General features: G+C 40.1%; 1 protein-coding gene across 5 annotated transcripts in view; it reads left to right on the top strand.

Moving 5' to 3' along the window:
* The window catches only part of LOC139475872 (oxidation resistance protein 1-like), a 119,623-nt gene that overhangs the window by 82,287 nt on the left and 20,250 nt on the right, over window positions 1-17,086 (top strand). For all 5 annotated transcript variants that reach the window (XM_071259109.1, XM_071259101.1, XM_071259092.1 and 2 more), the window contains 3 exons: window positions 6,856-7,053; window positions 8,128-8,309; window positions 15,711-17,002. In XM_071259109.1, coding sequence (XP_071115210.1) covers window positions 6,856-7,053; window positions 8,128-8,309; window positions 15,711-17,002 — 1,672 coding nt within the window. The remainder of the gene's footprint in view (window positions 1-6,855; window positions 7,054-8,127; window positions 8,310-15,710; window positions 17,003-17,086) is intronic.

Below are 17,086 nucleotides of genomic sequence, written 5' to 3'. Positions count from 1 at the left end.
AATCCGGGGTCAGAGTGGTGAGTTTAATACTATCCACCACTGTCACTAGAGCCATCGATCTCACCACCCTCCCTCAGCACACCCCCAGAATCCAGGGTCAGAGTGGTGAGTTTAATACTGTCCTCCACTGTCACTGGCGCCATCCATCTCACCACCCTCCCTCAGTCCACCCCCAGAATCAGGGTGAGAGTGGTGAGTTTAATACTGTCCTCCACTGTCACTGGAGCCATCCATCTCACCACCCTCCCTCAGCCCACCCCCAGAATCCAGGGTGAGAGTGGTGAGTTTAATACTGTCCACCACTGTCACTGGAGCCATCAATCTCACCACCCTCCCTCAGCCCACCCCCAGAATCAGGGTCAAAATAGTGAGTTCAATACTCTACTGTCCTCCACTGTCACTAGAGCCATCGATCTCACCACCCTCCCTCAGCCCACCCCCAGAATCCAGGGTCAGAATAGTGAGTTCAATACTCTACTGTCCTCCACTGTCACTAGAGCCATCGATCTCACCACCCTCCCTCAGCCCACCCCCAGAATCCAGGGTCAGAATAGTGAGTTCAATACTCTACTGTTCTCCACTGTCACTAGAGCCATCGATCTCACCACCCTCCCTCAGCCCACCCCCAGAATCCAGGGTGAGAGTGGTGAGTTTAGTACTGTCCTCCACTGTCACTAGAGCCATTGATCTCACCACCCTCCCTCAGCCCACCCCCATAATCCAGGGTGAGAGTGGTGAGTTTAATACTGTCTTCCTCCACTGTCACTGGAGCCATCGATCTCACCACCCTCCCTCAGCCCATCCCCAGAATCAGGGTGAGAGTGGTGAGTTCAATACTGTCTTCCTCCACTGTCACTGGAGCCATCCATCTCACCACCCTCCCTCAGCCCACCCCCAAAATCCAGGGTGAGAGTGGTGAGTTTAATACTGTCTTCCTCCATCACTGGAGCCATCGATCTCACCACCCTCCCTGAGCACACCCCCAGAATCAGGGTCAAAATAGTGAGTTCAATACTCTACTGTCCTCCACTGTCACTAGAGCCATCCATCTCACCACCCTCCCTCAGCCCACCCTCAGAATCAGGGTGAGAGTGGTGAGTTTAATACTGTCCTCCACTGTCACTGGAGCCATCCATCTCACCACCCTCCCTCAGCCCACCCCCAGAATCAGGGTGAGAGTGGTGAGTTTAATACTGTCCTCCACTGTCACTGGCGCCATCTATCTCACCACCCTCCCTCAGCCCACCCCCAGAATCCAGGGTGAGAGTGGTGAGTTTAATACTGTCCTCCACTGTCACTAGAGCCATCCATCTCACCACCCTCCCTCAGCCCACCCCCAGAATCAGGGTGAGAGTGGTGAGTTTAATACTGTCCTCCACTGTCACTGGAGCCATCCATCTCACCACCCTCCCTCAGCCCACCCCCCTCCCTCAGCCCACCCCCAGAATCCAGGGTCAGAATAGTGAGTTCAATACTCTACTGTCCTCCACTGTCACTGGAGCCATCCGTCTCACCACCCTCCCTCAGAATATATTATTCATGGTAAAATAGTAGCTTCAGTGGTAGAAGCTAACAGTTTTAGTCCACTGGTCCTTATAATATGAGCAAAATATAGCAAAACCCTTCAAATGGCAAATTTCTACTAGTCCTTCTGATACCTTAACTATTGGGCAGTTTGGCAAGGACTACAGGACTGGAACCAATTTCTAACGTTTAAGATATTATATTTTCCAATCATTGTGTCAAAATTCTTTTAATGTAATCACTGGTAGATTGGGAGACCCCGTGTGTGCAGCTGATTGCTGTGCCCGTCTTAGTTTGCAAGACAATACACATGGTAATTTTATTCCCTGCATATAAAATCATTCCTAGCATAACAAGAAATATAATTAAAATGGTAAATCATCATGTCTTGGGATGTTAATCATAAATTTCACCAACATTTATTTACCAACAAAAAAGAGTTTGATGAAAGTGTAATCCTTTCCTAAGCCGACCCCTTTCGGGGGTCTGTAAATAATAGCGTTTGGACCGGACAATCCAATGATTGATATTATGAGCATTGATCAAAGCAATTGGGATACTATGACAACCAAGTCAGCTAGCCTGACCACCCGATCTCGCTATTGCTCGTGATATTTGCAGTGACATCCCAGTGGAAGATTACAAGCTGCCATACCCCTGAAGATCTTGGGTAGAATAGGTCTTGAGCACCCCATGCTTGTTCTCGTGAAAGGCGACTATGTTTGTCGTAAGAGGTGACTAACGGGATTGGGTGGTCAAGTGCGCTGACATGGTTGAAGAATGTTATGGGTTCCAATTGAGTGGATTGATGCTCATGATATCAATCACTGGATTTTCTGGTCCAGACTCAAATATTTACAGTCCGCCATCATATAGCTGGAATATTGCTGTGTGCGGCGTTAAACAACAAACCAAACCAACAAGCTGCTAGAACCTCTGAAACAAATCTGCACATACTGACAAGCAATTCAGTTCATTGTGAAAATTAGTCATCAGGAAATGTACAGTTGACTTTAATATAATTCACACCATCAACAACAGCTGTATTTGAAAGAGGTTTCTGACTCATGGTGTGACATATAACGAGATTTGACTTAAAATACCGTTTTATGGATCATGCCAAATTGTCCACTGTCGCCTCGGTTGCGTTTAGACGACATGTATCAGACATATCAGACTGCACTTGTGGGTATTACTTTGAAGACGCAATTTACTTTTTCTATACCTGTCAAAAATATGATAATATCAGAAACACTATGTATTTCTACACACATGGGTATGATTTAAAAACGATATTACATGGCAGTAGTTTAGTTAGCAGTTCTACAAACATGACTATTCTTAAATCAGTTCACGATTTCATTTTCAAAAGCAAAACATTCGAGTAGCCTAATTTTATACATGTAGTAATGGAAAACTGCATTATCTTATTTCACGGGACTTCATATACTTCATATATATCTTTTGTGTATTTAGTATGTTTATGTTTAGCACTATCTTACATAAAATCTTATATATAACCAACTGTTGTAAAGTTATTACCTGGGGAGGTATTTACAGGTGAGTGAGTGAGTATGGTTTTACGCCGTTTTTAGCAATATTCCAGCAATATCACGGCGGGTGGTATTTACAAAAGCAAGTTTTGCTTGTTCACCGATTCGGATTTCTTTTGAAATAAAAATATGTTTAAACCATATAACCAGATTCACCAAGCATTACATCTGAGATTGTTTCTTGTAGCATATTGACAGCAGAAAATGTACTAGCTAAACATGTGGCAAATCATTTTGAGTAGGTACCAAACATTTGGACCTGTGTTTGGATCCGGGGTAGAGTATGTCTTCAGCAACCCACCATAAAAGGCGACTATGCTTGTCGTAAGAATCAACTAATGGGATGGGGTGGTCAGGCTTGCTGACTTGGTTGATGCATGTCATCATATCCCAATTGCTTGGGTTGATGCTCATGAAGGGGGCACGGGTGGCCCAGTCGTCTAAGGCGCCATGATTCGCTGTGCAGAGTTGCGTCCCTTGTGCACGCCAGAAACCTATGATTGTGGGTTTGGAACCTGGTTCGCCCCGATTATGTTTCTAGGTTTGTCAGCACCATACCCGTGCTCGTGGGTTTCACCGAAGTGATAAACGTCTGAGACCTGCATCACTTTGGGCTTTCCTCCCACATTAAGCTGACATGCCGTGATATGACTAGAATACTGTTAAAAGCGGCGTCAAACCCAACTCACTCACTCACTGATGCTCATGATGTCAATCACTGGTTTGTCTGGTCCAGACTCGATTATTTAGGGACTACCACTTTCATAGCTAGAATATTGCTGAGTACGGCATTAAACAACAAACAAACAAAACATTTGGGAATAGTTACTGTTAAATAGGAAAGTGAGCAAAACGAATCTATTTCATCTGGAAACCTGTTTATCTGGATTCTTACTGATCTGGAAACATGCTTCTATTTAAAAAAAAATCCGAGTGAAGCACTTTGGTGTGTCACGGGTTGGTTTTAATGTATGGAACAGTTGGACATCAATCAGCAATCGGGAATAATGGAAAACGCAATTAATTTAAGCCAAATAGTGACTGACTATAGTCATATAGCTACATCTGTGTCTGTTATGGAATTTTTGAAACAGCAATTCTTTTAGATTACGGTTTGTCTTAAGGCATCAATAGGTGTAATTATAATCTGATCATGGTTGCTGTAAATACCAGTGAGTTGCAAGTTTGTGCTATCAGAAGATGAGTTAATAGCGTAATTCCTGAAATTAATGTGAGCGTGAATTAAATGCGAAAAAAGTGAGTGGTCTTTGCTCGCATTATTAAACATCGCATTTATATCAACAATAAGACATTTTGGATAGCAGAAAAACCAACTGGTTAAAGCGTACGCTCGTCACACCAAAGACCCGGGTTCGATTCCCGACATAGGTACAATGTGTGAAGCCCATTTGTGGTGTCCCCCGGCGTAATATTGCTGGAATATTGCTAAAAGCAGCATAAAACCTCAATCACTCTTATATAGGGGATAGAAATCATCCTGAAAAGTCGCTACAAGAAATAACGAAGTTGTTATCGATGAAAGTTTCATGTCTTCAAACTGATAAAGTAATATACAACATATCATTTAGTCAGCTAACTGACGTGGTAGGTTTTTGACGACTTGAACCAAATTTGCTAAGACTGCCAATTAATCCGAACCTGGTTCCACTTATAATCAGCATTTCAAGTGGGCGATTAATGACTACCTTAAAGATGACATTGACAAGACTTGACAGTGACATGTGACTGAAGCCATGGCTGTGTTGTTGTCACAGACTGTCTGGCTCTGCAGCAGTAGGAATGTTTGCTGTTGATTGACTGCTATTAGCATATGTGACGACATTCAATATGGCTGGTCATATGCTGATATTGATCACGGACCAGCTGTAATGTACAACAAAAGTAAACACCTCCCTTGTCCCTGCTTGAGGTTGTCATTGTCACAGCAATCACCTGTTGGTAAGTACAGTCCTGCATCGACATCGCTCGTACATGGCATCTTGAAGTGTGCTATGCATCTGACTCGTGCAGGAGATGTAGATTTCGGGGGAAATTCGTCTTTGCGGTGTTTTTTAAATGAAAATGTGGTCCCCAAAAGATAGCATGTGTGATGTTGTGACCTTCTTTGAGTATGACATTTCTCCGCATGACGCAGGGGTAAGTAGTGTGATGGTTCAATGTAGACTCAGCTGGTGGCAGTATTGACAGATTCAATATATTGCGTATGTAAAACAATGAACACGTACAGATTCAATATATTGCGTATGTAAAACAATGAACACATACAGATTCAATATATTGCGTATGTAAAACAATGAACACATACAGATTCAATATATTGCGTATGTAAAACAATGAACACATACAGATTCAATATATTGCGTATGTAAAACAATGAACACATACAGATTCAATGTATTGCGTATGTAAAACAATGAACACATACAGATTCAATATATTGCGTATGTAAAACAATGAACTCATACAGATTCAAGTAAGGTTAATATGCTGTTAAAATCCCTGTTGATTGTGCCATCATATGTGATATGAAATGCAAAATTAATCTTTGGAATTAACAATTTTATAGATATTGTTTTGATAATTTTATATGAGTTGTTATTGATAGTTTCATTGTCCTTGGTCAGTACAATGTTCATGCTTTTGTGGCTTTGAACCCTGTGGGAAATCCCTTGGTCAATCAGTACCATGTCCGTGCTGTGACTGCTTTCAACCCTGTGGGGAATCCCTTGGTCAATCAGTACCATGTCCATGCTGTGACTGCTTTCAACCCTGTGGGGAATCCCTTGGTCAATCAGTACCATGTCCGTGCTGTGACTGCTTTCAACCCTGTGGGGAATCCCTTGGTCAATCAGTACCATGTCCGTGCTGTGACTGCTTTCAACCCTGTGGGGAATCCCTTGGTCAATCAGTACCATGTCCGTGCTGTGACTGCTTTCAACCCTGTGGGGAATCCCTTGGTCAATCAGTACCATGTCCATGCTGTGACTGCTTTCAACCCTGTGGGGAATCCCTTGGTCAATCAGCTTTCAACCCTGAGAGCGTGGACCATTGTTCATAATATCAATCACTTGTTTGTTGTGCCCCGACTTGATAAGTTACATGCAGCTGACATATAGCTGGATTAATGCTGACTGCGGACTTAAACAATGAACAAACAAACAAACGTTGAGTGGCTTTCACCAAGGTGGTAAATGTCTACGATCTTCTGGGAAAGCTGGGAACTGATAGATATTTACAAAGGGACTTACTCTGTGTCCAGTATTGTGTTGTCTTTAGATTATGATTAGAATCATGAGAAAAAGTTTGGTGAGGTAGAGAGTTAAACAGTGTTAATTCAAAATAAGAACAATATCAATATGAACAACACTGATGATGTTGATGATTTGAATTCAAATAATATCAACAACAACATTAATATAATTATAACAACAACAACAACAAAAACAACATCAACAACAATAATAATAATATTTACTTTGGCGAACAGTTATTGACCATCTTGTGGAAGGTCTGGCCTACACATACTTTGGGATGGGGGTTAGGGATAAACTCCAGGGCAAGGCCTATATCAAAGAAAGTCTTCGGGCAGAGTACAAATGTAGATAATAATATTATTGCTGTAACATTTCTCCATTAGTTATTGTTGTTATATTATCTCATCATTATTTGATTAGTTTCATTATCATTATCAAAACTATTACCATTGGTAGTGGTGGTGGCAATGATGCTGATGCTATGTTCCTGCTGTGTTTTGTAGGATGTGCCCCTGGTCTGCATGGCTGACAAACCACCAGCGCGGGTCCCAGGTCACGTGGAGAGGCAAATCTCATTGCCTAAGGAAAAAGTAGAGCCTGCTGTACCACAAAAGCTATCTGATGAGGAGGCAAAACAGCTGGACCAGGAATGCTATGAGAGATTTATCAAAATTAATGTCAAACACATCACTGATGGACAGGTGAGGTTTTCAACAGTTTGTAAGAACGTCTACTTCTGCATACGTTTGTCACATAGCCTTGTCTTCTAATGGGATCCAGACCTCTTCCGTGGTCTAGTGGCGAGAGCCTTTGCCCATGGAGTGAAAGGTCAGTGGTTCAATCAGCGCCTGCTTCATACCTAAAGACGTAAAAAGATGGTACTTTTTGTTACCCTGCCTGGTGCACGGCATTAACGGGCTAACTAGTCGGCACAGAATCAGTATACTGTGTCAGTGTGGGTATCCATGTTAAACTCAGTGGGCTAGCATGGTATCTCATGGTATCTCAGTGGGCTAGCACTATAAAGTGGCTTTAGCCTGGAATAGTACAAGCAAAGACTAACATGCACATGCACAGATGCACATCGCTATATAAGTGCAATAACCTTGAATGTGATGTTTAGACTCCACTTGTTGCTGAGACAGCAGCCTATACAGGGAGCAGGGATTTGAATATCAGATTGTGAAATTGCTCCTTCAAAATACAAAAGAATAACCGCAGCTGTAATATTCCTACTTCAGGCATCTCATGTACCTGAAATAGTTCTTGCCTGCTGAATTCCGCGGCCAAAAACTTGAATATTCTGTGATAATTTTTTATGAGTTCTGCAACCAATTTTCATGAATTCTGCAATATCTTGAGCTATATTCTATAAATTAAATCCCTTTTTTGTCAAATTTATCCATAATTTGTGAACTGACAGTCACAGCATGAAACAGCAAGACAGGTAAATCCTATGATCACACTACAAAAGTGGATTTACTTGGAAATGAAACTGGAAAATTTGATTAGAACACTTTCACAACGTTATAAATTAAACGAATGTATTGCAGAAGGTTCCTTTATTATTCTAAAATTACACAAATACTTCCAATAATTATTTGAAATTAATATAAATAAATACATGGTCTACGGAAAAATTATTTGTATGGCACATATTGGCTGTTTACCGTGCTATGCCTTGAGGCTGTAATTGTCCTTATTTTCACCATACAATTTCAAAGCAAGTAGTTTTGCAAGTCAAAGAATGAAAATTTAATCCCTCCCTCTTTCAGGGAGTAGTGAGTGGGACCTTGATTGTGACCCCCAACGCTGTGATGTTCGACCCCAACGTGTCCGACCCCCTGGTGATCGAGCATGGCACCGAGCAGTACGGGATGATCACCCCCATGGACATGGTGATCAGCGCTGCCATGTACCATGACATAGCTGCCATGAGGCTCCGTGGCAAGAAAGGGTAAGCAGTTACTCCAAACTTTAACAATGTACTCATGCTGTCATGACAAGCATCAGAGACCAATCTGTGATGGTGTTTGAAATAGCTGTCTGCCCTTTACCCAAATGCCAGTGACTTTTATATTAGGGTTGTAACATTTCAACTGGCCTGACTATCGAGTTGAAAATTATTGTCAACACATATGTATTTCTACGAATCATCAAGTCAGTTAAGGCATCATTTAATGTCAGAGTCTGTTGTCATTTTGTTTTGCGATGTTGTAAACTGGGTCTTTGCTATGCACTGATTATGACTGCTATATCTGTACACACGTTATTGGAAATGTGTCTGAAAGTCTAAGAACTACCACAAACGTGGTTTATGATTTTGTTTGTTTATTTGTTGTTTAATGCTGCACTTAGCAATATTCCACTTATATGATGGTGGTCTGTAAATATTCGAGTCTGGACCAGACAATCCAGCGATTGACATCATGAGCATCGATCCACGCAGTTGGGATACAATGACATGCATCAACGAAGTCAGCAAACCTGACCAGCTGATCTCGTTAGTCGCCTCTTACGACAAACATAGTTGCCTTTTATGGCAAGTATGGGTTACTGAAGACATACTCTACCCGGATCTTCCCGGGTCAGTAAGAGGGCTTGAATATTTTTTGTTATTAAGCCCCCCAGGGCAGTGATTTATGCACTATTCCGTGGTAATAGGACACTTCCAACATGTTATGTCTGTGTGAGCTGCAGGAGATTTTGAATTAGAATTTGACAGGTTATACGTGGACTTGTTAAATGGGAGTCATCATGACTCCTCATATTTTGGGGGTGGTGGGTTGTGGTGTCAATCTCTAAACTTCGTCATGACTTTCTTTACAGGCCATGCTTGTTTCCTGTAATATACAAGGGGGCAGGGTGGCCCAGTCGTCTAAGGCGCCGCGATTCGCTGTGTAGAGTTGCGTCCCATGGACACGCCAGAAACCTATGATTGTGGGTTCGAATCCCGGTTCGCCCCGATTATGTTTCTAGGTTTGTCAGCACCATACCCCGAAGTGTTAAACGTCTGAGACCTGCACCACTTCGGGCTTTCCTCCAACATTAAGCTGACATGCCGCGATATAACTGTAATACTGTTAAAAGCGGCGTTAAACCCAACTCACCCACTCACTGTAATATCCACTGTGACTGCAACAAGTGCTAGACAGAAAAACTCTCAGCTGATTGGCTGGTGTATCTATAAATAGACAGTAACTCTAAGTTTCTGTTTTGTGAAAGTTGTTTCAGTCTTATTTAATTCCGTGAGTTTGTAGATTTGTTTTATTATAAATAACTAGTGGAGTAGCGGTCAGTATTTTTCTTGTAAATATTGTAAATTCTCAGTATGAATTTAGATTACCTTAGCAAATTTATTGCGTCAGTTTTGACTTGTGTCATAATTTTTTGCAAGTATTTAAAATAATTATTACGTCAAATGAACAAGAATTACATGTCATGTTTATCTCAGAAGATATCCTTATAAGCAGGGATAGAAATTTGCCCATCCCACAAGCTGGAGACATACTCGTATGTACGGGTGAAGGGATGGTGAGGGCTATAAGGATGATAAACTTTACAAAGCTTATCCATGAGTTACCACGACCCAGATGCTCTGCTTGTCTTAAGGTTTTATGAGATGCACTTAGGCAGCTTTGTCTTATGTAATTGTATTCCAGTTATCTTGGCTTCTTGATAGTGCCTCTTATGAAGCAAGTTGAAACTTATGCTGCTAAATCACGAGCTTAAGATAGCTGCTTTTAGCATTATATAAGGTATTTAAAGTATGAGATTAAGGCAGCAAGGTGAACTTGTAACCTTTCTAATTATTATTGTCAGGAGTAGCATGAAGCCAAATGCTTGTTACGTAATGGCTTTTCAAAGTCCTTCACATGAATGTTCCTATCTTTATATCCTCCTTGACAGTGTTCCCGTTTACCGGTAATTACCAGTTTTTTACCGGTAAAATTAGGCTTGGACCGGTAATTCATGTGACTGCCAGTCCCTGTGGACTGGCAAATAAAGTACTTATAGATCTTTGTTGTTAAACACAAAAAATCGGTGATATTCATGTATTCAAACATAAGTACATTTTTTTTGACAAAGTCAGCTTGTCTGTTACCATCAGGGTTTCCCCTTGTCTATTTCTAGTTTAAATATCCAGTTGTAGCGACTTTGTCTGAAAATATTAAAAAAGAAAGAGAATATTGTGACTGAGTTTGTGTGAATGACGTATAGATCTAACAGAAATCTTGTAAGGCACTGTGTCCTTATGCACTTGTTAACTGGAAACCTATGAAGATCCGGGGTAGAATAGGTCTTCAGCAACCCATGTTTGCTGTAAAAGGCGCGACTATGCTTGTCGTAAGAGGCGACTAACAGGATCGGGTGGTCAGGCTCACTGTCTTGATTGATGCATGTCATTGATCCCAAGTGCATGGATCGATGCTCATGATGTCAATCACTGGATTGTCTGGTCCAGACTCGATTATTTACAGAACGCCGTCATATAGCTGGAATATTGCTGAATGCAGATTTTAACAACAAACAAACAAACAAACAAACAAACAATTAGATTTTAACTGTTAACTGTTATCAGGTAAGGCAAAAGTTTTGTTATATAATGATAATCAAAGTACCTAATTTTGAAAAAACAAAAACAAACCCGAACATACCTCAATTTAGTATATAAATATGTTTTTGTGTTAAAAAACGCCAGGATATGTCCCACTGTTAATGACGTGTGTACATTTCGCCAGTAATTGTGGTTTTGCCAGGTGAATAACACCCACCGTACCACCAGGAAGTGTAGCTGATTCTAAAAGTGCTGCACATATGGTCTACACCATGTCTTTTTTGTGGTTTTGTTAAAACACCTTCTGGCAATATGGGTTGATTTTTTTCATGTTTTGAATCAGCAAATGACAACTCACCATGAATGTCACTTATTGATGTTTTTTTCTCAATATGAGAATACAATAAAAGTTTGTGAATTTATGAAGATACTTTTTTATGAATATCAAATGAAACGTTGAAAAGAATACTAATATTTTTTTAAAGATATTTTGAAGTAAATTTTATGCTTTTCCTAAATGATGCAGCTAGTGGAGCTGACTAAGATTGCTACACACCTCGTTTTAGTTTTGATCCACTGGAATGATATACATACAGGTATTGTGATAATGAGTCTTTAGTTTTAAGATAATGAGTGAACAATAATTTTAGTCAACAAATTATATGCAGTTTGGCTGAAAACGTTCAGACACACAATTGTTTCCAATTATCCTAATTAACAGTTATCTATTTTTGTTAGAGATCTAGAGGTCAATTTATCAATTAATAAAAAATGATTAATATAGTTAAAAGCTAGTTCATTATTTTTGTCAGATTATTTGAAACCTGTTTAAAAACGTTTAATATTTCTATATCCATATAAACAATAAAAATATTTATATTCAGAATTATGTGCCCTACAATACAAACAGTAGACACCACAGGGAACACAAATTAAGCCAATTTGTCTCAGGGGAGACAACTCTCATTACTTGTAGTCTGATAACTGACAGTGAATCATAGGTCATGTGGTGTAAGCCAGGATTATGGACAGTGATAGTAGTCACATGTTTTTCACTGACATTGGTCAGCACGCTTGATCACTGGCTCTGTTAAAATCTGTTAACAAATGTCCACAATGAGATTTTTCATGAAACATGGTTTCCCAAAGTGTTACAGTTGGATTGGCAGCAGGAAAAGAAAAGGGTGATGTATTCTTTTAGGATGATTTTAATTTTTTGGAAATTATTGGGTATATTCAAAGTTTGAAAGGGAATTGATATAATACAATCTCTTAAAAGGGTTTTAATTGAAGAAATAGATTTTAATGAATTTCAAGTTCAGTGTTAAAGGTTACCACGACTATTTCAGTGATACATCTCAGCCTTGTGGAACATATACAGTATTGTAATCCATGAAGTAAGTCCCCGAGCCATTTGATCAAGCCACAGGATACTGTACTGATGATATGTTTTGGTTTTTAAGAGTGAGTGAGTGAGTGAGTGAGTGAGTGACGGAGCTCAAGACAAGCTATGTATTTATGAAAATACCTAAAAGAAATCACCATAACCCAAATATACTACTCCAAAGATGTTAACTTAATATGAAAGAATTGGGTTTTCCTTAACTTCTTGTGTGTGGTATAATTTTGAAATACTGTTGTTTTTTTAATATTTTTTTCAAGTATTTATGTAAACAAGTAGTACAAACATACTTGAAAAATTTCAAATTTCAAAAAACCTCAAATTTACAAATCCAATGTAGCCTTTTCAGCTGGCTTTCCCGTGTATATATATAAAGAACGCGGGCATCACATACATGTGTACGTGAAATCTAGCCTGCAGTGAATATTGTAACAGAAGTTCTACATCCTGCTTTTATGATAGTTGAAACAAATTATGAGGCCTTGGTTTATTATTGACAATAATTAAGGGGACTTTATCATATACCAAAAAAACTTTCCTGTTTGAAAGTTACTTTGATCTTGATGTCACCCAAGGAAGAGGGAGACAGTCTCCACATTAAAATAGTTGTATGCAATTGGATAGCAATAATATTTAATCATCACCATACCATTGGATTGGTTAATATACCCATGGACCCTAAATATATATCGTATTAAGTGTCTATGATGTACCCCAGATAGTCACCCCCAGGTTTAGACATATGTTTGTATTTACTAGTCCACAAAATGGCCTGCAGAGTTACCATCTACACAATAGGAGCACTTGTCGTCCACCAAGAAATGTTAATAGCCCTCCTGAATGTTGTGAGTCTGGGACTAGCAGAAAAATTTCAAACCCTGCTCCTAATTACAAGACTCTCCTGAACAAAAGCCATTAGTGACCCTCCAATCACCGGAGGGGACTGAGATCCCCTCCCCTGTGAGTGTGGTGTTGCGTAAGCCTACTGACATCTTGTCATCTCTGCACAGCCAGCTTGCCTTGCTCAGGCTGGGAGCTGATAACCCTGCTTGTGACTGAGTTGTATCTGATTGTCCACAGATGTTTAAATGCTGGACCGGTCAGTCAGATCTATACTGGACCAGTCAGTCCATCTTTTCCTGAAAGAGAGAAGAAGGGGTACCCAATTATTTGTTTCTTTAATTTCCTGATGTTTTGTGGATAAGGATGTAGTTTGTCTTATTTCTTTACTTCATTTGTAGCTCGTTATGGTGTATTTATTTTTTGTGTATGATTTGCTTAATTTTATTCTTTGCCCCTAATGATGTCACTTACATGTGGAAAGAGTGGGTTGTCATAATTTAGTTACCTCCTCTCTCACATGATCATGTATTGACAACAAATAATCATCTCACCAGGAGCTGTTCTACTCTTGTAATTATTTTTCCACTGCGACCAAGGACTGGTTGAACAATATACATTTGTGGTTTAATTGATCATTTGTGTATTGTGAAGTTCATTAATCTACTAGTGCACTGGAGAGTTGATGGTATTATTACATGGTGGCTCACATTAATTGACCAGTTTGATCATTACTCATTGAATTGTAGGTCTCTTTGGGGTAAAATATCAGGTCCATATAGCCATGTATTCATTACACAGAATTTGTAAAGCACATGGGCTTTATATGATAATATTGGATAATATATTGTTATGCTGTTGGGACTTTTGAACTAGTTTTAACTAATAGTACAATATCCTTGTTAGTTTTAACCATGTTCGACTGTAAATTATAACTAAGCCATGTGACTAACCATGGGTCCGCGTAGTCCTGTGGGTATCGGGGTCCTGCTCAGTACCCACCCAACCCGAGTACCCGAGTTACCCGTCCCAGCCCCAACATGGGGTAAAGTATGCCATGTGGAGGAATCAGGTAGCTGTGATTTAAGGTACTTCCTTGTCAACTCCAGATTTAAAACGTGACTGATTCTACCCGACACTTCTTACAGCCCATCCTTAATTGTAGGAAGTTCTCTCTCTCACTGTACTGCTTAATTAGTCTCTATACAAAGCACCCGACAGTGATGGCTCCTTCATTGATGGCCTACCTTCTTTCTGCCCCTAGGGATTCGGGGCAGATCCCTGGCAAAACTCATGCTTCGTCATAAGATCTGACTTGTGAGGGTCAGGAGGTTACCGTGTGTTAGCTGGCTGATTGAGTGTATTGGATCACAGATGGCGTGGTGTATTGCTGTCCATCACTGGTTGGGCTGGCTCCAACTGTTATTAACAGGCTGTCAGGATGTGGTTGTTAAATTGTGGACTGCATTGTGCAGCTTTCTCTCACTCTTCTTGTCTTCTTTGGATTGGATAAGATGTTTTCAGTTTAGAGGAATCCCTTTCTTTTTTTTTGTGAAGGATTGTCTTATAAACTTTGTACCATTTATAGAATCTCTTTTTCCAACTTTTTCCTCATTCTAAAATGACACTGGACATTCTAAAGTGAAAAAAGCACTGAGATTTAATAAGTTTATTTCATATCTTGACTATAGTAATACTGCATATAACAGTGTGTTATTTGTATCATATGCAATGCAAAGTATGTTGATACTTTTTGTTACTTATGTGTTAGAAGATATTAATGAGTGATGTTAGTGTTTTGATGCTTTGTATTTGAGTCGGATGTAAATAAATGGTTTCATGCAATATAATATTTGGAGAAAGATGTCACCATTACTAAAGCTTGATCGACAATGAGCATGCTATGGTTAATGATTGAAGACCATCCTACATTAAAAGTGATTATCATATTAAGGCAAGACCAAATTGTTTTATTGTTTTATGAACACATGTTGGCAACTTAAATATCGCCAAAGTGAAAGAAAGAAATTAAAAAAAAATATGCTATGTTTAATTGCAATCATCATATTATCTACAGATTACTAACATCAGCAACCCATGCTTGCTGTAAAAGGCGACAATGTTTGTCTTAAAAGGCGACTATGCTTGTCGTAAAAGGCGACTATGCTTGTCGTAATAGGCGACTATGCTTGTCGTAAAAGGCGACTAATGGGATCGGGTGGTCGGCCTCGCTGACTTGGATGAAGCATATCATCGATCCAAATTCTGTGGATCGATGCTCATAATATCATTCACTGGATTGTCTGGTCCAAAGTCGATTATTTACAGACCACCGTCATATAGCTAGAATATTGGTGTGTGTGTGTGTGTGTCTCTCAAGGAACAAGGTCAATCTGTTACAAAACATAACATGACAGAAACCACATTCATGTTAGATCTCCATACTTATGTGTATGTTATGCATAGAATAATCCTGGTTGCATATGGATTAAGGTTCAATGAAAGTAAGCTTTTCTAGACTATACTGGAGCCACTAACAGCTCTGATTGGTGTTTCAGTGAGGACCGAGCAACATCTCCGCGGCCTGAAGTGTACCACGACAAGGGTTGTCCCCTCTACCAGGCTTTTGCCTCACTGCACGATAAGTCCAAAGACCATGTAGACACAGGCCCAGGAACAGTGCTGAGTGATCTAAGTCATCCAAGTCATCCAAGTCGATCCTCCACACTAGAGAGCTTGAAATCGGAAACTAACAGTATCTGTTCGTGTGGTGTGATATCGCGAAATCAGAGTGTTAATATTGAATCGCCAGATTTGAATGGAAACGAAAAATTGCCTGGTGAGGGTGAAGCAGAGCCTGCATCTAAAGATACTGTGAGGAGTGAGTCAGAACAAACAACTGCAGAAGCAGGCGCTCATCTTGGAAGCAGTGCTGCGGATACTGGTAAAGACACTGAAGAGTACTTAGGAAGTAGCCAAACAGGTACTGACGACACAATGGGAGCAGTTAAAAGTAAAATTGCTCATGGTTTGGATGAAGTAGAGAGAAAGTTTGAGAAGGATTTGGAAGGAGTTTTGGGTGCAAAGTGTGATGAGAATTTCAATGACCAAGGTGCAGCTGGTGCTGTGACCGAACTGACAGCTCCTGAAAATATTTCTGAGATTTCCAGTGTGGGAACGGATGTGACAGAAGATGAAGGGTTTAGTGATGATGCAAATGTGACAGATGATAAAGGGTCCAGAAAAATTACTTTTGTGGATCGAGATGCTTCTGTCCTAACGACTGATATTTCCGACCTTGCCCAAACTTCTCTCTCTCAGGACGAACCCCAACTGTCTTTAACACTCTCTGGTGAGGATGCAAAATCTGTGATATTGAACAATGCAGCTACTGGAGAATCAACGACTGATCCAGAGTCGAAGAGGGTACACCAAGAAAACCAAAATCCAAATGAATCAAGAATTGAGAACGTTTTTGTTGAAAATAGTGATGAAACAGCATATGTCAAAGGAACCAGTTTGGAATCAGATGACAGACAACAAGCAGACATGTCTGCTTCATCAGCCATTTTGGAATCTCAAGTGCAGGATCAGACAGATGGAGGGTTCAGACCTTTTCAGACATCTGCCAAACATCTGAGTAATTTTGTCAACTACGCAACTGGATTGTTCCGAAAGGATTCTGATGATCGTATCAACCTGGATGACATCAATGAAGTTGTAGTGACGACAGCCAACAGAACGCCAGTCATGTCCGTCACAACCACGGCACATCCTGATCTGATAAACCTAGAGGTGGAAAGTGCCATCAAACTGGAAGACAAACCAGAACTGTTTCAAACATTTGATAGTAAGTATGAGTTGTCTGCCTTTGATTTCAATCCAAGAAATATATTTGGTTTTTGAACATTGTTTTTAGAACCATGACAATCAC

This window comes from Haliotis cracherodii, unplaced genomic scaffold (genome assembly GCF_022045235.1).
Source record: "Haliotis cracherodii isolate W230 unplaced genomic scaffold, xgHalCrac1.p SCAF_1, whole genome shotgun sequence".
Classification (NCBI taxonomy): Eukaryota; Metazoa; Mollusca; class Gastropoda; order Lepetellida; family Haliotidae; genus Haliotis; species Haliotis cracherodii.
Note: the sequence above shows the minus strand (reverse complement) of the source record. Positions and strands in the feature narration are given on the sequence as shown.